At 41.1% G+C, this 26,837-nt stretch overlaps 2 protein-coding genes across 2 annotated transcripts; one reads left to right on the top strand and one right to left on the bottom strand.

The window, feature by feature from the left end:
- Nucleotides 1-423: 423 nt before the first annotated feature.
- LOC308364650 (putative acyl-CoA dehydrogenase 6) lies at nt 424-24,152 on the top strand. Its single transcript, XM_080837852.1, has 9 exons — nt 424-634; nt 8,697-8,817; nt 15,507-15,636; nt 17,954-18,060; nt 19,223-19,390; nt 19,910-20,083; nt 20,966-21,127; nt 22,886-23,036; nt 23,777-24,152. The coding sequence occupies exons 1-9, from the start codon at nt 440-442 to the stop codon at nt 23,865-23,867; spliced, it is 1,299 nt and encodes a 432-aa protein (XP_080693978.1). The 5' UTR covers nt 424-439; the 3' UTR covers nt 23,868-24,152.
- On the bottom strand, nt 24,148-26,581 carry bet1 (Bet1 golgi vesicular membrane trafficking protein). Its single transcript, XM_080837853.1, has 4 exons — nt 26,439-26,581; nt 25,635-25,744; nt 25,449-25,505; nt 24,148-25,317 (listed from the first exon to the last, which is right to left on the bottom strand). The coding sequence occupies exons 1-4, from the start codon at nt 26,455-26,457 to the stop codon at nt 25,162-25,164; spliced, it is 342 nt and encodes a 113-aa protein (XP_080693979.1). The 5' UTR covers nt 26,458-26,581; the 3' UTR covers nt 24,148-25,161.
- Between the last annotated feature and the right edge of the window lie 256 nt (nt 26,582-26,837).

Genomic DNA, 26,837 nt, shown 5'->3' with positions numbered 1-26,837 from the left:
TGTAAAAATTACTTCCCTGGATCAAAGACGTCTCTGATTGTACTGTTGTGTTTCCCCTTGAAAGTGACATAATAAATCAAAAGCCATTTTGTGCAATGATTGCCCCTGTTTTGTTTGATGGATTCAGTGCCTTAGCCTACTTGTGTCAGAGTATTTTGTGTGAGAGTAACATTAACATTTGATTCTTTAGTAGGTCATTTTACTTGCTGGTTGTCCTTGTTTGCTTTACCTGTGTGACATGGAACCGTTATAGCCAATATGTTCTTAGTTTATTTATTTCATATAAATAAACCCAATTGATGTTCTGTATACAACAAATGAAACTTCCTGTTCCAGTGTATACATGTGTGAATGCATAAGAACTTTCTACTTGAACGACTTTGTCAGCTGGTTTCCAGTTTCTTGCGCACGCGCACTAATGAATCGAAATTGACAAGACATGGCGCTTTGGGAAGGAGCTCGCCGTTTGCATCTGACTGCTAATCGTGGCCTTTATCAAGCAACATCAATTTGTATTAATAGACAGTTATCAGAAAATGCATCCTTCAAGGCCAAGGTCGCCTCCAGTCCCGAAACAACTGAACACATACTTTACACATCGGAGCATTTTGCACTGAAGGAATCCCTAAAGAAGGTAGCTAAAGCTAGCACAGAGAGCTAGCTATCCTAGTGTTGTTGACGTTTAAACTTTCTCAAGTGTATTTCAATAAGTTAACTTAATTAAGCTGTATTCCAAATGATGTATTGCTTGCAAGCACAGTTCCTGCAAATGCGTCTAAAGGGAATGTCATGGTCAGTCAGATGACTGAAATGAACAAAGTAGGTGAGAGGTCATTTTTGAGTAATGTCAGGACACACGCTTAGATCTATCGAACTCATGGTTGTTACCTAAAAGTTAGCCAGTGTAAATACAACCTGCACTATGATTATCTTCCTTATCGACGATGTTTGTTTTTTTCTGTCCAGTCCAATTGAAGCGGAGAAAAAATACGTTGCACGTCTGTTCTGTGACGGAAATGTTTTGTAGTGTCAAAATCAAACCCCATTGCTGAATTTTGTGTCATATTTGACGTAGATCTCATGGAAGTTGTTGCAGAAAAACGTCAGTCAAGCAATTATTCTTTGGAACCTTTAAAGATGGTAGCATGCAATCATAATTGTAACTCTAGCTACAGGAAGTCATACAGGAATGTTGTTGTCAGATTGATAGAAGTTGTATGCAGAAAGAATATGATTCAGTATTGTGCTGAACGTGTCCAGCCTGCCCAGTCGCTGCCGATATCTTGCTGAAGTTATATATGCATGCAAAAGCAGCACTTAAACATGAAAATCAAACCAAAATATCCCATGGGTACTCAAGGGTGACAGAGAAGCACTTAACAATTTAAAGAAATAATCCTAATGAAATGCAATGTTAAGGCATATGAACATTTGAACTGAATTGAATATTTGATCATAGAATGAATTCATGTATTAGTCAGCCATTTGGGGTCAGATGCCTCATTCATATAGCCTGGGTGCCATCCGTTTGTACGCGTTCCACTGATTGGTGCCTTCTCGCTGAACAAACGAGATCAGTGGAACGCGTACAAACGGATGGCACCCAGGCTATCATTCATAGTCCTTAAGCTATACTTAGACAACCATTCAACACTTTCCCCCTGTGACAACCACATTACCGCAAAATAAGAATAGATGTCCTTCTTAACCTTCACGCCTTTTCCTCTGCCAAATAAACCCAGTCTAGACTCATATGGTTATAAAGGATCTAGGCTAAGTATTACAAGCATCTCAAAATAGTTCAATATTGGGAAGGGGCATGAACAGTGGGAAATAGGAAGTGTAGGGAAGGTGTTCTTATTCCGCTGCCACCCTCAGAGGATGCTGGGAGATTAAAATAGGCTTGTGTGTGTGTGTGTGTGTGGTGTGGGGTGGGGGTGGGGGGGCTCCAAACACAGAGGAAAGGGGATGCTGAAGACAATGCAGCTGAGAATGGAACTGAACGTTGAGAGACTGGAGTCTGTGATTCACCTCTACTATAGCACATACTTTAAGGCCCAGAGGAAAGTGTTCAGAAGCTGGCAGGGGTGGGGCGGAAGGGGACGCTGTAGAAACTCCTGTCCTCCTTTGCACAGTGCCCCCACCACCATTGCCATGGTTGGTTAGTGATATCCAGCCAATCTGCACAGCATGGTCATCTTATTCGGTTTGAATGCAGGGCATAGTGCTGCGGTTTGTTGGTGTCGAGCATCATCATTCCTTGATGTGCTGGACAGAGACTTGGTCATCTTGGTTTGCAGAGTGCTGTTTCACTGTACGTCATTGTTGCACTTATCACTCTAACTGTGAGATGCTTTATCAACAGCTTCAATCAGGCAACAGCATCAACCGTGAATGTTACTGGGAAACATCCCTTTTGGATGTGAGAATGTGTTCAACTTATCCTTGGCATTGCTGATTTGTTTAAAGATGTATTGTCAATATCTGCTTAGCGAGTGGTGCTCTGTGGTTTTACTCTTGTCATTACTCTTGACCTTAAATTGCCGGCCCATGATAGGAAATTCCTCTGGATGCAATAAGGAAATTCCTCTGGATGCAATAAAGAATAATCACAATACCATAATCTCTTGAAAAACTAGATAACAGATTTAAGGCCTCTAGAGACGAAAAGTATTTCCCTTTTCCAGGCTTGGAGAAACCTCCCTTCCTTTTCTGTGCTATCCATGAGTATTCAAGTGTTATTTTGCTTTCTTACAGAAAGAAAAACTACTCCATATTAAACTCTCTGGCTGTTGACTATGATGGTGTGTTTTCCTCAAGCAGTGGAGGGAAACTCTTACAGTTCGGTAGTTTCCCCAGATTCGGGACTTGCCAAATAATTGTGTATGCAGTTCACACTGGTTTTACAGAGAGTACATTTGTGTTGGCTTGCCAGTGAAGCCTTGGTTGTTTTTCTTGGAAGAGGAAGTTGAAGTTCCCATCTGTCTCTCACTATCTCTCAGGCGTTCAAAACACATGTTGCTTCAGTGGAGAAGTTAAAAGCACATGCTGTGAAATCCTCTTGGTTTGTAAGGACATTAGGCTATGCACTGAGAGGTTTTCAGCTTGTTACTAAGGTAAACAGTATTCTAATTCAAGCTAATTGAATAAAGGTGATCAGGAAGCAAAAAACATCTGACTCAGGTTTTCATAAGGGTTGATGGATTGGATGCAATTGAAATCATTCTGCTTCAGGTATTAATTAAGCTTTAATTCATACTTGTACATGAGTTCAGAACACTCATCCTCTCATTTCGAGTCCCAGAGTGTTCTACCACAGGAAAAAAGCTATGCTTTGGTTAGGGGTGGGCGACATCTATCGTCTGCGATAATATTGTCATTGTTGTTCAAACGATATACAAAATTACATTATCGAGTATTTAAATGACTTCGCCAAAAACAATGACACGCACAGGGAAACTATTCACATCATGTTCTTAATATAGCCTACGGCGCAGCAGCGCTCCCCACAGCACTGCACTCACGACTAATGGGCCTACGTGATCACATGACATGGCTTCTCGCATCCACTTTGCAACAGGTTAGCAGAGCATGGTGATGTCTGTTGTGCCTCCGTTGGTGTAGCATAAAGCGTTTTATTAAAACATAGCGTGTGTAATGTGTAGCTAATTAATTCCGTTTGTTAACCTTTCCTGCTGTCTGTCTCTGAACGTAGTTGGAGATTGCAGGGGAGTAAAATGCTCCACGGCCGAAGTAGATTGCATGTTTTTAACTTCGGGGTTAATTCCCTTTCCTTTACGTCTACTGCTGGTTAGTAAATACAGACAGCAGGAAAGGTTAGCAAACGGAATGAAATAGCTACACATTACACACGCTATGCTTTAATAAAACTCACCTTACTCACATACTGGTTGACGGGTCGGTCAGATTGATGCGTTGAAATGCGTTGATGCGTCAGGGTTAACGCATCCCCATTCACTTTGAATGGGGTGACGTCATCCTTTGCCGAACTGAATTGTGGCTCCGTTTGGTTCGCGTGCGTTGCGTTTCATGCTTTGCTTGCGGCAAGAGTTGAAGAATGTTCAACTTTTCGAGAGGCAATGCATGCGTCAGCCAATCATATTGCCTTTTATGCATAACTGACAGCACAGGCGCGAGCCAATCATATCCCGTAGATGCTCACGTCTACAGAGCGGCAAGCTCAAACAAAAAAGATGGCTGACCAAACTCTGTAGATGGTCGTATTTGTACCTACAAGTTTTTTTTTTTTTGTTAGATTTTTTTTAAAGTTACCGAGAAATAGACACTGTACAATGTAAAAACCAGTTTATTGTAACTGAAAAATACGTCTCATAGGATTTGCGAGGTGTCTGAGCACCCTATCTAATGATAGCATGCTACTACTCACAGGGTAAAAGCTTGCTAGTGACGTGATTGGTTTGTTGACCTGTCAATCTCATTATAAAGTCTAGAAAAAGGGGCCGACACATGCAAGACGTGAAATGACGCGCAAGGGGCACGCCTGTACGTGCTCCTCTATAAGGAGCCGCACCATTTTACTAAACGTTCTTGCAATGTGAATCATTTAATTTAAATATGCTTATTGGCCTTATTGTGTACGCTTGTGCGTTTAACAGCACTTTGTGAGAGAGAGCATTTAACTGTTGATGCCCCAGTTTAATAAAGCCAGGCTATTCATAAAAAACGTTCGTCAATGTGGCATTAGTACTATGAACAGTTGAGAAATTGATTCCGTCGGGCTCGGTTTGGATTCGAAAAAAATATATTTTAATGGCTGTCGGACTCGGTCCGTGCTCGGACAGAAAAATTTGTCCCGATCCATGCTCTAATGCTCATGTATTTGTATTTTTGTACTATCCTGGACAGAATTTTAAGTTTAATAAGGCCATAAGAACTGCTGTTGATGTGCAATAATTATCATGGTTGCATGGAGCACTTTATTAGGCTACAGGAGTTCAATATTTCTGCATTGCAGTTCAATTAAGTTATTTTTGTTTAAAGACAATAAAGAAGTTTTTTCCTTAAACATTGTGCCCATTATTGTAATCTCCAAGAAAGTATAACTATGAGAATTCCAATCATTTTTTTTTTTAAATGTCGTCTATTATCATTATCGTCAAAATTAAAAAAAATATCGAGATATTCTTTTTTTGCCCATATCGCCCACCCCTAGCTTTGGTTTATTTAGTGAAAGGTTTTGGGGAGACAGTAAACTTGTTCATTAGTACTCCAAATTGAGTGGAATGGAACACATCCATTTTTAGAAGGGGGCTGAAGTTATGTTTTGGATTTTGTGTCAGTTTTTTCTTTTCCCTCTACTTTTTGTTATGGTAAATATGTGTACATATACAGCAAGCTTATTTTGCCAATTTCAGAACTGACCTTTGAATCCTGTGTTATGAGCCACAAATTAGAGTTATTGCTTTCTATGACTTTGCCATGATTCAGGCACAGGGAACAAAAGTTCCTTGGTGGTCAGATGAAAGTGACTTATGGCATTCACACTTGTAGCCTGTCTCTCTAGGGTGACATGATTACTGTGGTAAGGAATCCAAGGAATTGCGCAAGCAGAGGTTTCAGCAATTCCATAGACTTTTTTTTAAACCCCTTTCCAATTAATGTGCTCGGTCTCACATAGAAACAATAGGATTATGATTCATAATTCATCGTAACTCAGTTGCGTAATTGTCTCAGCATTTAATCTTCCATGGCAAGCCTACGACATAGGAAATGGGAATTGGATGTGCTAACCTTGGTAAAAGAAATGACTGCTTTGCCACTAGAAAGTTGTCTAAAGTGTTAGGTATTCAGATTTAGCTCACCCTTGTCTGTCAGTGGCTTGGATACATTGCAGCAGGACACATTCATGACCAGGTCAAGAAACACACGGGGCCCTATCTTGCACCCAGCGCAATTGACATTGTCACCGACGCTTGTATCATTCCTATCTTGCACCCGGCGCACAGCGGGATTTTCCCTCCAGAGGCGCGCGTCGAAATGAACTTGCGTCGACATGGGCGGGCCGGAACAGAGAAGGCGTTTTTCGGGCGCAAGTCTTCCTTTGTGGTATCTTGCAGTTTCAAAACGACAGTGCCCCATTGACCAGAATAAACCTAGTCTAATGTCAGAGGCGCATTGTCTAGAGTCTGTAGCGGGTTTTCAGACGCTATTTTAACGGCGCGTGCTTTGCCGTACAGTATAGGACCTATAGGCTACACTTTACTTCTGTCGTCTACACGAGAGATTTACAACAATTTTTTGGCAAACCATATATAATTACAAGGAAAATAAAGTATTTACCACATGAAGAAATCATTGTGATATCCGTATCCAAGATATTTTAAAACTAGGCATACAACTAGCGACACATTGACCCAAATGATTCAGGTTAATTGAAGCTGCGTGACATTTGATTTATTGTATGGCTTTGTTGCATTTATTTCATGCCAGTATTATTATAAATCTTGTAAACTCATTTCTGTGTATGTGGACTTTATTTATGTACCTTGGGTTTGGTCAGCTGGTGCACTGGGTTGGGTGCCGATTTCCATGCCCCCAAATCCCTGCACGCTCTCAGGCGTGAGGGTAGACGTGGCGATGTCCTCTGCTGCCGTCAGATCCTGGGTCGAGGCAGATCCACCTCCCGTGAGGCCACGAGAACGTGTGTTACCTTCCAGCTTGGATGTCCCACGTCTTCGGACGTCATTATAGCGTTTTCGGCACCGTTTTCGGGTGCCCCGTAGCAGAAACAATCGCGGCAATTTCTTCCAATGCTTGCTTGACTTGGGTTTCTCGCGTCCCCATATATATCTATCTCCCGGCTTTTTACAAAGCCATACAATAAATCAAATGTCACGCAGCTTCAATTAACCTGAATCATTTGGGTCAATGTGTACGCTAGTTGTATGCCTAGTTTTAAAATATCTTGGATACGGATATCACAATGATTTCCTCATGTGGTAAATACTTTATTTTCCTTGTAATTATATATGGCTTGCCAAAAAATTGTTGTAAATCTCTCGTGTAGACGACAGAAGTAAAGTGTAGCCTATAGGTCCTATACTGTACGGCAAAGCACGCGCCGTTAAAATAGCGTCTGAAAACCCGCTACAGACTTTAGACAATGCGCCTCTGACATTAGACTAGGTTTATTCTGGTCAATGGGGCACTGTCGTTTTGAAACTGCAAGATACCACAAAGGAAGACTTGCGCCCGAAAAACGCCTTCTCTGTTCCGGCCCGCCCATGTCGACGCAAGTTCATTTCGACGCGCGCCTCTGGAGGGAAAATCCCGCTGTGCGCCGGGTGCAAGATAGGAATGATACATGCGTCGGTGACAATGTCAATTGCGCTGGGTGCAAGATAGGGCCCCGTGTGTTTCTTGACCTGGTCATGAATGTGTCCTGCAACAATGTATCCAAGCCACTGACAGACAAGGGTGAGCTAAATCTGAATACCTAACACTTTAGACAACTTTCTAGTGGCAAAGCAGTCATTTCTTTTACCAAGGTTAGCACATCCAATTCCCATTTCCTATGTCGTAGGCTTGCCATGGAAGATTAAATGCTGAGACAATTACGCAACTGAGTTACGATGAATTATGAATCATAATCCTATTGTTTCTATGTGAGACCGAGCACATTAATTGGAAAGGGGTTTAAAAAAAAGTCTATGGAATTGCTGAAACCTCTGCTTGCGCAATTCCTTGGATTCCTTACCACAGTAATCATGTCACCCTAGAGAGACAGGCTACAAGTGTGAATGCCATAAGTCACTTTCATCTGACCACCAAGGAACTTTTGTTCCCTGTGCCTGAATCATGGCAAAGTCATAGAAAGCAATAACTCTAATTTGTGGCTCATAACACAGGATTCAAAGGTCAGTTCTGAAATTGGCAAAATAAGCTTGCTGTATATGTACACATATTTACCATAACAAAAAGTAGAGGGAAAAGATTGTGGTAAATACTTTATTTTCCTTGTTATTATATATGGCTTGCCAAAAAATTGGTGTAAATCTCACGTCGGTCTCCTCGGCTGTGAACTTTTCCGGTCTTCCACCAGGTAATTCCGCCATTAAAATAACAAGCCGCTATGGAATATGCGCTCCTCGCTCTTAAAGGGAATGTGAGATGACGCTTGGATTGGTTTATTGCATATTACGCCCAAACCAAACCTATGGCTGAGTTACCTCCGCAAGTGTGTTTTTTCCGCCGTTATAATAGCAACTGCGCCATAGAGCCGCCCACACAGCTACTTGCGTTTGGCGCTGTCCTACTTGCGTTTCTGATCGTTAAAATAGGGCCCACGGTGTTCAAAGTCATGTTGAAACTGATAGGTACATGGATTTTAACTAAATCTTTAAATTATTAAGATTGGCAAGACACAGTCCAAAAGTCTCTGTGTTGAATCAATACTGAAACACATGGCAGCTGACAATGGAAACGCACCAAGAGTTTATTTAATCCTCTTAATCCTAATCTGATAACCTCCTGAAAATAACTGCACAACTTTTGTGCATTTAAAAAAAAAAAATTGCAGAAATTGCCATGTCTAAGCAATCAGCTATGAATACCTCCTACAACACAAAGGGGACCCTGCAGTATGAAAGTGTAACATGTGTACACAACCTGACCTGCACTGTGGTTGTTGTGTCTGTATTACCTGTGTTTTGTAGATTGTGGACCAGGAAATCAACCCCCATGTGGACAAGTGGGAGGAAGAGGGACTGTTTCCTGCTCACAAGATTTTCAAGATCCTTGGAAGCGCTGGGTTTCTAGGAGTCACCAAGCCCGTTGGTAGGTAGACCAATTTTAGGTGCATCCCAAACTGTTATTTGCATGCTTCCTCTGTCCTTGGTCCTCAGTCCTCCAGCTAGTGCATAGGAAATTGTTTCAAGACCGACGTCATGTAGGACGTCTCAGTTTGTTAACTGCTCTCCTAGGAGAGAGGACACATTAGGCAGAGGAGTGGTTTATGAACGAAAATAAATTATCAGTCAAACCAAGCAAACACTTTGTTGAGCTTGAATTGCCATCAACTATACCAACTTTAATGACACATAGATGATTCTGTTGCCTACAATACATTCATAAGAATACCACACCTCGTGAGCAGGATTTGTTAATGGAGAATTCTCTGTGCGTTAGTGAATTTCAACAGCTGTAGGATGGATCGATATTGTTTACCATTTCCACAGACTTTGACACAAAGTAGGCCTAATTCAATTCATAGTTTGTTTAAAAAATGTAAGCTTTTCCTTCTTAACATCTTGTTAAAAATGCTTGCTGGTGTGGGGTCATGTCTTTCCTTTGCACTTTAACTTATGTTCTACTGTACTGTGCTTCATTCACTTGAATGGGGCTTCCCAACGTTCTGCGGTCAATTAATAACCGATATTTGACCGTTGCTATGCACTAATGACCGCTGTCATGGAAAGTGGCCTTTTTGCCTCTGATTCGAGTCTTACGTAGCACTCTGCAAGTAGTCCGCTCACTTATTTCAGAGTTTTAGCGGACGGTTGAGCAGCTGTGTTCTAAAGAATGTTCAACGTCTTTAGCAAACTATTTCTTTGCTTTTTAACACTACGAATGGTAACAAATACATTGTAAAAAGACACACTGTTTTAAGTTATTTTCGTTTTGGCAAGTAGCTGTGTAATAAGCGGGTCATTATCGGGTAAATAAGCCCCTTCAGGGTGAAGCAACACCCTTACATAATACATTTGGACTAGTTTATAGATTTAAATGGAGACCTCTGCAATTGTGATGTTAGCATTTGGTATAACAGACAAAGAATATATTAATAACAAGAGCAATCCGAGATTTCTGACCTCCAGCAAGGAGGTACACAAATTTCATTAAAATCCGGTCATTGGTTTGCGAGAAATGTCACTTTAGGTGTCCAGATCCGGATCACAGACAGACAGACAGACAAACAGACGGACAAATAAATAAATAAATTAACGGACCCGATCGCATAACCTCCTTGCTGAAGGTAATTAAGCATTAAATTAAAAATAGAGGTGTGTCAATGTACACATTTACAGTAGAATTTATGGTTTAATTTATCCTAAAATCCTTAAATTCTTATATGCTGTATATAACGATAGGTTCCCTATGTAGCAAGAGGGGATCCTGTGTGTCATCAATAATTGACCTCTCTTAAAAGTGATGTGTGAGAGAGCAAGCACATCTCATTTCTCAAGTCTGTCCATCTTCATTGCATCCTGCCTTGTTTCCTTCATGTATATTAGAGGGAGGGGGTAGAATGTGAGAAAGAAAGGAAGGAAGAAAGGGGAATTTGAATCAAGCTTTATTTCATTAAAATTACTGAATGTGCATTATTTTATTATCAAGTTTTACCTCTTTTTGGCTCTCACAATGGGTGGAGGTTGAAATACTTCAGCAAATATGACAATCAGATAGGTTGCTTTAATTAAAGAAATTCCTCAAATGAATAGCCATGTAGATAAATATATAAATGATAGAAAATTATCTCAAGAGTAAGGAGCGGAAATCTATTGTGTCCGTAAGTGCATATGCATTGGGCCTTCTGAAAGGATTCAAAATGATAATAACATAATAACTGGTACATATAATTTATACTGTGCAAGGCAATGCTAATGTAATATGTCAGGAATTTACATCATCCTCTAGTAAATCTAGTCTGATATTGGTACAAAAGTTATAGAGGGCAGAAGAAGCGAGTGAAAAGAAAAATAGCCCTGTATTTCCTTTTATGGTAGAAGCAGATTTAATTTAAAAGTAAGTTTATTTAAAAAAAAAAAATGTCATAGCCATTAACAAGAGCCTTTGCATTTGGGGTGAATACTTATGGTCTATTGGACATTTAGGGACCCACTCTCTCACTCTCTCTTTCACTCACTCAGAGAGAGACACACACACACACACAGACTCTCACACTCCAATATAAAGGCAGTAGGGGATCTTAATTTCAACTCCCCCCTTTGGAATTACTGCTCCTTTGACGAGGAGATGAGATGATATTTGGGAAAGGTAGACAGTTTTTCCAGAAACATCCATGTGAATTTCCAGCCTCCCTCCGTAACAAAAAGAGAAAGCAAAACAGTATGATGAAGGGAGAAGAGATAAAATAATTCACAATCGTGAATGGGAATGATCGCGTGGGCCCCAAAGGGGGAAATGGCTTCATAAATCTGTAGGTCAGAGCGGGGGAGGCCGGGATTAGAAACTGCTGACGACTGGAGAGTTATGCATTAGCTTGTCTGGATTATAGGGCAGCAAGGGCTATTCCTGATACGAGATTACCGGACTGGGATATTAGATAACCTCAATAAAAGAGGGAGCCTGCTGAAGGAGCCTCGGCACAAAATATAAAGTTGTAACAAGGATGCTCATCTCACGTAAGGGGTGACAGGGGAACTTGCTTTTCAATTAACATCTGTGTAATTAAGTTTCAGTAAGTGAGTCATTAGGGAATATTCAATATTACATGGGTTTATTTCCTTGTAGCTATAAACGGGCTTATTTATTTTGTTTGATTTTTTGGGGATCTTTGTGGTGTAATTGTAAGACGCTTAGGGCCTGATTTACTAATATGCGAGCGCTTCTTAATCTGCGTTCGCAAATTAACGCACAGTGTTTTTGCGCATTTTACTTGGTATTTATCAAGCCAGATCTGCGCTGGGCAAACTGTGCTTACTCCGCCCTTTAAAGAGCCTGATTTACTAAGATTGATTTGCGAACGCATCTTTGCCAGGCGCACATTAACGCACGGTGATTCCCCGCATTTTCCGTGATATTTATCAAGCCAGATACGCGCTGGGCAATCATTATTTAGCGAACCGTTAAAAGACTGGAGAACTTGCCAGCAAGTTACTGCCACCATGGAGATTCGAGGAAGAAAAAACTAAGGTTCAGCGAATAGATAGCGAATAGGTAGCGAGATAGATATATTGGTTCACGTTCGCTCAATCACTGAACCTGATTCAATGGGTTATATTGTTGTTTTGCCCGCCATCATCTACAGCGAGATGTTTAAAAGAACACGATTATAAATAATATGCTATTGGTGGCATTAATGCATAAACTCTCTATTATAACAATATATATGTGTACATGGCGAGATTAATACGTTCTACAAGGGACATGGGTTCACTACAATATATCCCCACTGAAACAAATACATTTACAAATACATCACCGTTGCTCAATCATGGATAAATGGCACTATTCCGAAAGATAAAACTGTCATGGACAGACCACTTCCACGTAAGTAATGGTCATGTTGGCATCACATATGACCTGGACATTCATTGAATATGTGTGCTTTCTGTTTCGGTAAACGTGTTCGCGGATTGAAGGTGGGACTGTTTGCATGTGGGTGCGATCAATTTCTCCAATTACGTTCGGAAAGTTTAATTTCATATATATGAATATATGAATTATACGAGTTGAAACAAATATTTCTGTTCGCTGTCTCTGTCTATGTCTTTGCCTTGCTGCTGCCATATCAACGTTTTCAGACTCAGTGGAAATGCGCTTGGTTAAGACGTGCTTTTATGAGGCGGAGAATTAGCCTGCAAATCAGAGATGTGCGCTCGCCGGGCAGTTTAGTAAATACCACGCAGTTCATCATTAGGCGCACTCCTCCCATTAAATAGCGCTACACGCCTACGTTACCACCCACGTTTCCGAACCATCCCACCTGTTTGCAGGTACACACCCTCAAAGCGTTAATATGCGCTGCGCCAGCTTAGTAAATACCGTTTTTCGTTACGACCGCTATTTTACGCCAGAAAATGGGCGCAATCCTGTTAGTAAATCAGGCCCTTAGTGTGCCGTATTCCAGGCATGCTGTGTTCTCTATTAATCAATATACGACAGAGGACATTCAGTGTGAATCAAAAGGCTTTGAGTAAAGCTATTGAAATGAGAACTTGCCAATAATACCAGGTCAGTTTCCCTGCGTGATAATGCTGGGATATTCAGGATGACGTTCATTTCAAGAAGTCAAATATGAAAGACCAACATCCTGCATCAACAATTTAAGGTGAACCAAGGAAATAACTTCGTACAAAATAAACCGTTCGTATGTTGTAATGTGTACAAATGCAACACCCCCTGCGCTCTTACACACACACTCAAAAGGCTGCTTGGACTGTGCAATACGCACTTACACAATATCACAGAGAAAGATATAATGCACTAAGAACGCCAAAGTGTCTGAAAGTTTGCTGTTCTGTGCTCTGAGTTTGCTAAAAGTGGAAGTGTATTCCACCCTGCCAGCACCGGGCTCGGGTGTAACACCGCTGACCTCCCCTCCCATGCCCAAGGTCATTATTCAGTCAACAGGGAGTTTTCACAGTAACTCATCCACATCGTGAAGAGTTGGCAGTGAAAGTATTTTCCCCAAATCTTGTTTTTTTTCCCGCTCGTGTCTTGAAATGCCATATCAGGCAGATGGGGATAACATGGTAAATTCAAAGTTCAGTCTGTACTCCTCAATCTGCTCTGATAAGTATTAAAAAAAATACTCAAGAGCTCAGACATTTTATGTCTTTACAGGCCAAGAATAGGTGATTAATCCCAATGACAACAGTTTTTACCACCAGAACCTCTTCTAAAAGAAATATCACTATGACTAAATTATTTTTTGTTATGTACGTATCTAAGGAAATGCATTTTAGTCATATGAGGCATATGGTCCTCACCCAACATATAAATGCTGTGAATTTTTTTGTCAAACGATTAGACTCGACTCACTCTAGATATGGTTACATTGGTAACAAGTTTTTTAAGCCGTGTTGTGCGTTGACATCATAATCTTATGTGCCTCACGTCACCCATACTGTTTAATGAGCCAGCATGTCGTTTAAATAGATTATCTACATGTGTTAATTATTTGCTACTGCGGAGTCAGAACCGCATATAAACACACATCTGAAGTTATTAGTGTATCTCTCCAAGTATCTGCCACAGATGTGATGTTTCTTTTCATTTTAATGAATTGGTCTCTGACTTTGGAGGCCTTGTTGTGACCTCCTTTCTTTTGCTGGATGTCGGCTCTTAAGTTGAGACAGCTGTGTCGGTCCTCGTCATGGTGTTTCCCCTGTTGGACGTCTCAGCGCTCGTTTTATCATGTCCGCAGCCAACTGTTGCTGTTTTGACAGGCAACATTGACCGTCCCTCATAGATGAAACAAGCACTTTATTTGCTGTCACTTTATGATTTGTTTTTCCAGATCACACCTCAACAGGGTGTCAGTGTGTCGGACCTCGGATCCGCATAATTGGACGGGTGTTTTTACAATCGCCTGTTCAAATATTTACTTGACCCACATGCTTTGTCAGCTGTACGACATTCTCAGTTTCCGGTCTGTCTGGGTCCTGAAAATGGCTGGACAGATGACTGCAAACAGATAGACTTTCATTGCATTTCACTAGCTGATCGTCTTTTATAAGCTTGAAAGAAACACACAGTGAGCTGTCTTCCTAAAAAGCATGCAAAACCTTGCAAATACCACCCACAGCCAATTTGGCACTGATAAAAACTTGCCAACATGTTAGTAGATGTCTTTTCGCAATATTGTCGTCGATTTCACAAGACCATGTATCATCAAAATTAATTTAAAGATTATATAAAAAAAAGTTGCACATAAAAGCATACCTCAAATAGTAGCAACTTGTTGAAACTAGCTGTTTCATGCGTTCACTTCGAAAAGTACAAATGCAAGCAGTCACATTGGTGGTACATTAGGTTAAGTGTTAATTGTGATTTCAGCAGTTAAGGTCTTCTGGATTCATTGGAATCATTTCATGTGCTGTCACCACGCATTCCCAAATAAATGGCCTGAAAAGGCTGTAGTGGTGAGGTCTCTTCAAAATAATTGTGAGCAGAATAGAGATGGGTGCAGTTTTAATGTACTGTCAAAAGCTACCGCTTTAAAACTTTTGTCCTGAAATGATCTCTTGTAAGCCTTGTGCTCTTGACGTCTATCGCAGCATCAAGGAAATGTTTTTGACATTACTTCTGCATGATAAATGTGCAGTGCAGTGCCACGATTCAAGAGCAATGTGAGACTTAATAAAATACATTAATAACCCCCCTGCTTGTGAAATTTGTTTCTAAGAAGATCCATATGACCTCAAACAGCTGCATTGACTTGGCATGGTTCTAATGGCTTTGTAAATTATTTGCCTCTTTTTTAGTTGAAGCATGTCTGGATTGGCTTGGCATACATCAGATACCAGGCGTAAATCATTGAGGTGAAAGTGAAGGTCAAGGCAGAGTAGAGAGCTTACTCACAATGTAGTCATGGAATCCCAGCTTGTAAAAGGAAGGCATTACTTTATCCATTTAACATTCCATGGAACTGCATTAAATTGTCAGTGTACATCACAACAGAAATGGTTGATCTGGTAATATGCTGTGGAGAGAGGATGGAGTGGAAAGATGTTAAGAAATAAAGGGTGAACTGAAAGGTTTATGTGTGTCATTGACAGAGTATGGAGGCATGGGACTGGACTATAGCTACAGTATTGCCGTCGCAGAGGAGCTGGGCAGCATCAACTGTGGTGGGATCCCCATGGCCATCGGAGTGCAAACGGACATGGCCACACCTGCACTGGCCAGGTGAGGTCTGCACACGCAAACAGCATGGGGAGTGTAATATACAGTGTGGTCCGTGTAAAGTCCTGCTCACCATTATTGGCACCCCTAGTGAATATGAGCAAACAGGCTATGAAAAAATATGTCTTTGCTGTTTATCCTCTTGGTCTTCCACTCAAAATATTCATAAAAATCTTACACTTTCATTGAGGTAAAATAATTGAGAAAAATATATATATATATATTTTATTAAATAAATAAATATATTAAATAAATATTATTCTTCAAAACATGTGTGCCACAGTTATTGGCACCCCTTAATTAAATGTTTTGTTCAGCCTCCCTTTGCCAAGATAACAGCTCTGAGTCTTCTCCTATAATACGTGATAAGGTTGGTGAACACATGGCACGGGATCTGACACCATTCTTACATACAGTATCTCTCCAGATCCTTCAGATTCTGAGGTCAACGCTTGCAGACTCGGCTTCAGCTCATTCCACAGATTTTCTATGGGGTTTAGGTCGGGGAACTGTGATGGCCATGGCAAAACCTTTATTCTGCGGTCGGTGAACCATTTTTGTGTTGATTTTGAGGTATGCTTCGGATCATTGTCCTGCTGGAAGGTCCAACCATGGCCCATTTTAAGCTTACTTGAGGGGGCTGTTAGGTTTTCATTTAATATCTGCTGGTATGTGATGGAGTCCATGATACCATGCATCCTAACAATATGACCAGGGCCTTTGGAAGAAAAACAGCCCCACAACATCAAAGATCCGCCACCATACTTCACGGTGGGTATGGGGTGCTTTTCTGTATGGCTATCTTTCTGTCTACGCCAAACCCACCTTTGTTATTTTTGCCAAAAAGCTTTATTTTGGCCTCATCTGACCATTGAACGTCTGACTTCCGTTTGGCAAACTGTAGGCACTTTAGTTTGTTGTTGTTGACAGCAGAGGCTTTTTTCTGGCAACCCTCCAAAACAACCTTTGGTGATAGGTAGCGTCTGATGGTAGTTTTGGAGACTTTCTGACCCCAAGACTCAACTAATGTCTGCAATTCTCCACCTGTGATCCTTGGAGATTATTTTGCCCATCGAACCATCCTCCTCACGGTGCGTGGGGTCAATATACACACAAGTCGTCTTTCAGGCTGATTCTTAACATCTCCTGACACTTTAAACTTCTTTATTATTTCCATGATAGTGGAAATGGGTATTTTCAACTGGTACGAGATTTTCTTCCATGTCCATTTTCTTCCAGTGTCCATTTCTTGATTTATGCAGCTCAACAACTTTTCATCGCACATCGTCACTGTGTTCTTGGGTCTTTCCCATTGTGATGAATGACTAATGGGATTTGGCCTGTGTCACCTCATATTTGTACGTCAGTGGAACAGGAAGTCATGGTTAACCTCTTAAGAGTTCATAATTAAACAGGTGAACTTAAAAATGTAAAACATGACTGGAAATATCCTTCAAATACTGGAAATAGATTTCAATTATAAGATTTTTCTAGGGGTGCCAATAATAGTGGCACACATGGCTTTGGGAAAAATATTTATTTAATCTCAACCGTTGTTTTTTATTACAATAATTTAACTTCAATGAAAAGGTAAGATTTTTTTTTAATATATTTTGAGTGAAACAAAAAGAGGATAAACAGCACAGACATATTTTTTCATACCCTGTTTGCTCATATTCACTAGGGGTGCCAATAATGGTGAGCAGGACTGTATGTAGCTCACGTGTTCGTGATCATACAGCACCTACAGCCCACAGCATGTGTAGCGCGTACATACGGCATACTGAATGGAAATCAAATATACATTTTGTGCATATCTGTGTTTATAGACACCATATATAGGCTTGCAGTGTATAAGCAATACTGAAACATGTACGGTGGCTATGAGAGCTCAACACACTGCAACCTTAGAAAACACGTGCATAAAACATCATCAATTTGACAACATGCGCAAAATACTTGTTTTATATGTATATGTGTTTTGTCTATTTTCATGTGTTGCAAGTTGCACTTGTTGAACCCTCAGGGTCACCATAGAAGTTAAGAATTTACTGACAGAAACCAAACAAAAGCTGTAGTTGCAAATATAACTGAAAATGAGTTCTCATCTGGATCAGTTTTGTTCCACCCAAAGGACGTGTCTAACAGCTATGCAGAGACTGGGTGTTCAACCTCTCATTAAAACCACAATAATGTGCCACAATGCGTTATGCATGTTTTATTATGTTGTGCTGTGGTGTTGCTGTTCCATGAAAGCAATTGGTCCTGCAGCCCTCACCCTCTTTGTGCTTCTTCCCCCTCCTCCTCTCTGGCCCTCCAGATTCGGCTCTGCAGCGCTGAAGACAGAGTTCCTGCTGCCATCCATAATGGGGGACAAAGTGGCGTGCCTGGGGGTTAGCGAAGTTGGGGCCGGCTCCGATGTTGCAAGTAGGTTTCTGCCTAATGACACAAAAGTCATCGTAAAAGAGAACTGTTTTCCTCCTTAGCCACTCTCCCCTGGGGCTGTGTCACTGCAGCAGAACTTTAACTTGGAATCAGAAAACATGTTGCAGCACAAACTTCAAAGCACAAGTGATTGCAAGATAAAAGAGCTCAAATGGTTTGGTGCAATGGTTTAGAATGTTTTTTTTTTCGCTCTCTTTAAAAAGTGTACCATCATTATTTTGTTTTCTGGTAGAAGACAGCAAAGGATCACTTGAGTCCTTGAGAGCCGACAGGAACTTCCTTATGTAGAGAAATGTGCTTTTCATCTCTTAATTGCTAATTTCAGGGTCCTGATTTTCAGTTCATCAACTGTCCTGCAGCATTTTAGTGCTTAGTAGTCTGGTGAGGACAGAATAGGTGCTTTTCCACTGCAGGAACTCGTGGGCTATTCTAGGGGAGGGCGGCACCTTTAAGTGGTTATTCCGGAATAGGTGCTTCTCTGTGAACCTTAAGGTGACGAGAGTGGAAGACGACAAGTGTTATTTTTAAAACCAGGGGTTATATGGTGAATACAGCTAAATAAATTATCGTTTACATAGATAGTTTGTTGAGGTTACAGACAATGAATTGACAAAATGTCAGCTGAAATATAGGTTTTAAGGAATCATAATGGGGCTGGTATACTCATTTATCAAGTCATTTAAGCTATCATGTTGCAATTTCGTTGAGTGTTGAGAACTTTATAACAAAATTCAATCCTAATTTTATCTAGAAAATCTAGTATTTACATCGTAATGGATGAGCAAAATATTAGGCTCACTTGTAGGTCCGTTGTTCCTGAACCACAATGGAAACAGAAAGCCAGGAAGGAGCGATAGGGGTCTTTATTCCTGTAACGTTCCCGTACATGTTTGCATGACCTACAAATGCCCTGAGTTCCTGCGGTGGAAAAGCTAAGCACCTAATCAAAGGGAAGGGGAGGTGATGCAAGCTGAGGGGCTGACTGGCTAAACCACATCTCAGTGACTCAGGGAGGTTTTGTGGTTGCTCATGGGCGAACATTTAGGCCATCTGCAAAAGCAGACCACGCTATGCATGCAGAAGGACACGTAGAACTCAGATGTTTCAATTTTGTTCTTTCTTTATTCCTTTCTCTCTTCATTAGGCATCAAAACAAAAGCAGTGCGAAAGGGGGATGAGCTTGTTATTAATGGAGGCAAGATGTGGACCACTAACGGGACTCAGGCCGACTGGATGTGTCTGCTTGCCAACACGAGCGACGGCGCTCCACACAAAAACAAGTCCCTCATCTGTCTGCCAATGAACACACCAGGTGACAAAACCATACTTGAACTACAAGTCAGTACAAGAAAAAAAATGACATAGTATGTACCATGTCTCTCTCTGTAAAAATGTACACAGATTAAAACGTGGATTCAGTCCAAGTTGACTGAGAAGGCTAGATTTGTAACAAATGCTCTCTCTGCCTTTAAAAAGAGAGGGCTAAAAATGCTTTTAAAGTCTACTCTGGCTATATTGAACTTTGCTGGCAATGTTGTTGACATAAACCATGCTGAACATAACACAGGTTATTCGAACCAACCACCCGACCAACAAACAGACCATACGACACTCCAAACACATACGTAGCTCCAAAAGCAAAAGTCCAATATTTGCATTAAGTGGCTTAGCGCCAAGTTTTTTTTTTAGTGAGTACAAAAGACACATTGTCATTTTAATGGGTGACCATTGCAAATTCCTTGATGAAATACTGTATTAACCATATCTCTCGCTGAAAATAAGCCATAAAGACTGTGCGTTTACATATTGTATTAATTTGCTTGTTTCCAAGGGGTCCATATTGCCCGTAAGATTAGTAAGATAGGGATGTGGGCCTCGGACACAGCGGAGGTGTTCTTCGATGATGTGCGAGTGCCGTGCAAGAACATCATTGGCCAGGAAGGGATGGGCTTCACTTACCAGATGCTGCAGTTCCAGGAAGAGAGACTGTGGGCGGCGGCCAGTGGTAAGTGTGCAAACCTTAAAGGAGCTATATGTAAGCCTCACTAGCTGTCGAATTAACAAACACTGAAACTGCCATTATTATAGCCTCTGAATTTAAAAACACCATTCCTGACAGGGTGGGCTTATGCCAGTGACTGCAGTCTTGTTGCTGTGCCTCGCTGTTTCACTACATTGACTCACTAGCACCTCTTAAGGTACAAAGTGTTATTATGAGAGAGGATGAGCCGGGGCTAGCTAGTTAGCATGCTAACTGTATTGTATATATGGTCAACACGGAGACGGAGTATAGGACATTATGTAAAAACGGTTATTTCTTCACATCCTGTTGCTATTTCTAGTTCATTTTGGAATGTTTTAAACTTAAATTCTTACATATAGCCCATTTGAGCTCAAACTGGCTCCACGGTGCTCCTTTACCTCAGAGCAGGAAAGACATGTCATTTGTACCCCCCACTGTACACCTGTGCCATTCAAGGTAATCCAAAGAGTCATCCATTCTTCCACATCCGTCACTAATAGACGTATTGAGACGAAGGCCATATCACTCACACTCTCACCTACCCTGTGACTCCCGCCTGCCCAGTTGAAATATAACACAATGGTCTGGCTCATTGTTTTATGGCCGGCTTGTCCCTGTAGCCTAAGTGGCAGCTTAGCACTAACAATGCCAAGGCCATGTATTTGAAGATGTGGGAGCCGACATAATCAGACATGCATGTGATTACCTTCCTGTATTGTTTGTGTTCATATCTACCCTCTTAGTAATCAGTCTTGGGATTAAGGCCACTATTGAGTGACACTAAATGCTAATGTATATTCTGGGTCATGTTTCCCCTTAGTGGGTGACTAATAAATGCTAATGGTGTTGTGCTCCTCCAAACAGTCCTGTCTATGATGGATAAGGTGATCCAGGAGACTATCAAGTACACCCGGCAGAGGAAGATCTTCAACACGCCCGTGCTCTATCACCAGGCTGTGCACTTCCGGCTGGCCGAGCTGGAGACGGAGTTGGAGCTGCTGCGCTCCCTTGTGTACCGCGCCACAGGTAGGCCCGCAGGGCACTGCCAGCGTTGTCAGGGTAGCTGAGTTTAGCACAGGTAGGCCCGCAGGGCACTGCCAGCGCTGTCAGGGTTAGCTGAGGTTATCTTAGCTGAGTGTGGATCAGGAGACTGATGCGATCATATCTGGCACCATGTTTCTGAACAGGTAGTTGTTCCCATCCACATTCTGGCCGATTATACCCCAAAGTTGCCCCCAGATGTGAATTGCAAAATGCCTAACTGCAGGAAACTAGCCACTGACTGATTGATTGAATTTCTGACATGCTGTTGAGCTTAATTTGGGACTACGCTGATCCTCTGGCTTCACCCTTAAATTTGGCCTGTTAGCCTGCAGTGTGTGCCATTTGATGCAGAGCAGGACACAATCATCCCGAGTGGTGGTTGAGAGTTACGGCCTGTTTGCCTTAGAGATAAATATGTGTGGACGAAGGAAAGCATGATCTTATTGGGCACAACACTTTATCCGCACCTGGGTTTCCCACCAGCATCACCCTCAAAACTAGCACGCCTTCTAAACAAGCGGAATCATGTTACTTGTTATCTGTATGACATCTACTGCGTAGATGATGATGCTGGCCAAGTCCTAAGAATTTTGCTGTGCTGAAGCAATTTGGTGCATGCAACAATAAACACTTTGACTTTGACTTGACTTTGGCTGTTAGAGCCACAAATGACTAACACAAGCCTCAGGTACACCTGAGGTAACAGATACCAGACAATCAGTTAAAGGCGCCCGAGGCAACATTAGAGGCTTGAGACTCGAATAATAAATGTTCAATTTCTAGTCTTTTTTACACGTAGTAAGTTTCAATAACACCATACCATTACATATCGACATTCAAGGAGCAAAGATGAGATGTCGTTGTGTGGTGAGAACTGATAGAAAATCGCGCTGCCAGCACCGTCGGTGGGGAGAGGCAATTTTTTCAAATCTTCCGATTTTTTGGTGGCACCAGTATATAAAGGGCTACGCTCTTGCGACTAGTTTTAGCGCTCTTTTTAACGCCCAAAGTATCAAATAATGATGCAAATGTGCTCATATGGTGAAGTAAATGTCAATATCATAAAGATTGTCTTATCCAGAATATTTCCATTTTGATGCCCTAATGTTGCTTTGGGCTCCTTCAAGCAATGCCACATTTGTTTCATGTCTGACTTTGTGAGCAACTTGATCAACCTTTGTGTCCTGTTACATATGAGTATGATAAAGCTGCTTGTATTTGGAATGGTTTACCTGTTTAACCTGCTCATTATCCCCCATGTTTAAAACACATAACCTCTGATTATATTAGAGGGCAGATAGTTTGTTTAGGTGTAGGGATAAGCATATGATGTAGGGAGATCTGGCCATTGCTTGAATTACATTAAACTACATTTAACATGTATTCATTTGGCTTAATATTGAGGAACAATAATCAAGCTTGAATAAGTTAGACCTTTGAAGAAAGCGCTAATTTAAAAAAAAAGCCACAGCTGTCTTTTCTATCATTGGTTGGCAGGTTCAGAACAATGTATTCTAAGAAGAAGTAAGGGCTGCTTGGAATCTTCTGTAAGATTCCAATGAATCCACTTGGTAAATGATGAGATGAATTAAGTCCTCCTCCAAGTGTCATCTACATCTTGTTAATTAAAACACCTACAAAAAGTAATAATTCTTGTGTGACAAAGAAAGCAAGAGCAAGGGATTTAAACGGAATGGAATATGTTGTGCATGACTAACTCTCCTCTGCTTACGGGGACAGGTGGGTACATCAAGGGCCAAGACGTGACCAAGCTGGCCTCCATGGCCAAGCTGAAGGCAGGCCGGCTGTGCCGGGAGTTGGGCGACAGCTGCTTGCAGTACTGGGGAGGGATGGGCTTCACCAGTGACGTGATTGTCAGCAGGTTCTACAGGTAAGCCAGTCCTAGCATGCTCCACTCACCTGGTACCCTGCCAGCAAAGACATACGCATGCCAGTTTCGTGCGCACCAGACACACACACACACACACACACACACACACACACACACACACACACACACACACACACACACACACACACACACACACACACACACACACACACACACACACACACACACAGACACACAGACACACACACACACACACACACACGTCTGCTGTCGTCAATGATCAGTAGTGACACTTAGTGACGTGGTCGATTGAGTAAGCAATTTATTAGGAAATTGATAAGAGGTTCTCACTGGCATTAGTAGTGATATATTAGTAACCTGCATAATCGCAGAATTATGTTTTAGAGATTTAGAGTTTTTTTGGCTTATTGTTCCATCTTAAGTGCCAAAGCACCCAGATAAGGAGGGTGGATTTAATTAACAGGATGATGATGAAACTTGTATGAGGACTTGATTTATGTCATCATTTTAACCAGCACACTGTAGCCAAGTGGATTTTTTGGAAATTTACAGCATAGAAGATTCCAAGCAGCCCTTACTACTCCTTATAATACATGTATTGTGCTGGAATAAGTGGGTGGGAATAAATGGAGTGCAAAAACACTCACACATAAACTGCCAATTCCAGGCTTGCATCTTTAATTTAATCATAAGTTGACAGTCACTGTAAAATCATTGGGGAAAAGTATCTCACGACAAAAATGTTTTCACTAAACCAGGGACTCCAGATTATTGTCTATCGGAGGTGGGGCGGACGAAGTCATGCTGGCCATCATATGCAAGTACATGGACACCCTGCCCAGGAAATGAAATCACAGTATTCACTGCTCATTTTCATAATCAATAACTTAAGTGCACTTATCTAACAATGTTTATAAGATGACCATGTTTCAGTAAGAATGGTTAATTCAGTGCCTGAACATTTTTATTTGTATATAATTAGAATTATCTTTGCTCATGTTATTCTTAGTAAAGATGCAGTGTGAATATTTGTACAGCCTTAGGAAATTGTATCATGAAATGCTTCTGTATTTGTTTTGCTTATAACAGAGGTAAATTCATTAAAAACAAGGGACTTCATATATACACATAAAATGTTTAATGAACTCATTTTTACTCTTATGTACAACTTGAAATTTACAGAGAAATTCAACAGAGCACATCCACTGTGCTTACAACTCATTATTATGCTTTTAAGAAGAAGAGGTGTTATGGCAAAAAGAAGAGTTCAGTCCCTTCAGCTGCTGCAGGGCATGAGTCCCTAAGGTATTCAGCTGCTTAAATAAACCTAAATTAAAGCTAAGGTATTTGTCAGAGCCCAACACTTAAATCTCCAAGAGAAACTGTAAAATCTGATGACCTTACAGAGTGGAGTATCCCTTTGCACAACACCCTCCTGAGCATGTATTGAAAGCTCACTATCAAAATAGTATTGAATTTCTCGATTTTTAGCAGTATGCTAATTCATTTAATTTAATGGACTTCTATCAATCTCCTTGGGGTACATCTGTGTAGTTGCACTACGCAACTCTTCTTTTCCTTATATTAGCCCTTACATATTCATCATTTCACAACGCTGATATAAAGGACAATTTGCTTAGGTTCCACAAAACAAAGTAAAGAATCAACTTGTCACAATATGTTAATCTCTGTAGCTGTGGTGAGCCTTATTCACAATCTCCCTAACTTACATATCAGTTTAAGAAAAAGATGAGCATTTTCCTATTGACAAATCAACGGTTATCAAAAGACTGACCAGTCTGAGGTTCTACGGCGCTCATTAACCAGTCACCCTAAAGTGAGCATATGTGTAGCTCAACCTCCAAAACAATTCCATCAAGGACATGTAATCTACAATGTGGAAAACTAGACAGGGCAGTGTTAAGTTACACTTCATATTGGCAGGGTAAGACGCTTTGCATCCTTATATTGCACAGTTTCGCATAAATGATTCATTATGATAAACACTCATGGCAATTTGTTATTGGCGCTATCTGTCCTTCTATTTTTTAGTTGTTTTTTGTGTCCTTGAACTGATCCAGAGCAACATGGCACGTACAGAGAGCAAAATGAGCAGAGAGAGGAGATGTGGGGTCTCCGTCGATCATCTTAATTTAATGACCCAATACAAAATGGTAAAGACGAACAGGGCAAAGAGCAACATGTAGCAGAACACTTTGGTTTGACTTCCTCTGGACAACAGCTTCAATCTGCCCATGGTGGCCCCCAGTATACCTCCTGTTGAGTCAAAATCTGAATCCTGAGGAGAAGAATGTTAAAGGATTTGTCAGGTGATGATCAATATGAAGGCTTGAACAAAATGAAAACAGAAGATTTAGAATTTTAACAGGTTTGTTCGTTCTACTACTAGGCTGTGGGAAGGACACTTACCATATCTTCCAACATCTTATTCTGATGCTTTACTTCTGTCCCAATGTCAATAGACAACTAAAGAGAAGGGAGAGGGAAAAAGAGAGTAATACATCACTCACACGGTATCTTCATACATTCATGGCGGCGTTATGAGTGTGAGGGACCCAATCCTAATATACCAAGTTTTCTGCAGGGGGTACTTACATGTTTCAAAGCACTGACTTTTGCCCTCAGACCTTCTTGTAAATGTTCATTCTCCTCCTCATATACACTGTACCCACTAGCAACATAGTTGCCTTGAGAACCTCCTTCACCTGTTGACAATAAGGAAGAGACATGTAGCAGTGCTGAGAGGCTTGAAAGCTACAATTATATCACTGAGATGCCAACCTATATAATCATGTTTCTTGTTGCGATTCTAGGGCTCGGTGTAGAGGACAGCATTGCTATCTTTAGAAGAATAGCCCACGCCGTTTTCCATAGTTTCAGTAGATGTGAGGATAACGTGATTGTATAACAACATTATCAAGGCCTAACAGGTTCTCAACATTAGCCATGTCCCTAAAATGATCTCACACTGCTGTATGTTTAGCCTATACTCGATATGTGTTTTGTAACAAACACATTTAGTTTGGGGTGCAAATAGCAGATAGCTTGCACCGCTTAACGCTGGCTAACTATTTCAGTTGAGACTCCAGTTTACAAACTGTTGTAGATGGCTAACATAAACTGGCTAAACAGTCTAACAGTTGCTAAAGTATATGTTAAGTATATGGTTTGCCAGCGCATGCTGATGGGTATAGCTTGTTGCTAATGTAACGGTAGATCGTTATAACATTTTTGCAATCAGGATAACAAATTTAACAATCAAGCCAGAATAGTTTGTTTCTGAGAATTAATGTTAACTTGGGCGATAGCAAGTGAGCCGGCCACCTAGCCAGTCTGCTAACGTTAGCTAAGATAGCTGAGCCTGTCCAACCTGATAAAATGAAAGCAAAACCTTCGTACCCAAGCCTTGCCGCCTCATCGTTGATCCCTTAAGGCAATTTCAATGTCACGTACTTTGATGTATCACTTAATGTTGTTGATTATTGATCAATCCTTGGATTCGAGTACCTAACGTTTTCAATTTTGCTCTTCAGACCCAACGCCACGACACCATACGGAAGCCGATTAGGAATATGCTGTCAGAGTGCCGCAATGATAACTGGGTACGTCAGTTTATGAAGTGATTATGTACCCAGAGAAAATCTTCTTTCCCGTCTCACACGTTTAGTGATGAACTCATGGTAGGGGAAAGCACAGTAGGCCTACCTATACATCACAGTAATATTTGTAGCTTTTCTAATCCTGTAGGCTAGGCAGACACATGAATATGTTTTGTAAACTACTTTGGACGAAAGCATT

The sequence above is a fragment of the Sprattus sprattus genome (assembly GCF_963457725.1).
Source record: "Sprattus sprattus genome assembly, chromosome: 4".
In the NCBI taxonomy this organism is placed as follows: domain Eukaryota; kingdom Metazoa; phylum Chordata; class Actinopteri; order Clupeiformes; family Clupeidae; genus Sprattus; species Sprattus sprattus.
This window is presented reverse-complemented; position numbering and strand designations above follow the sequence as displayed.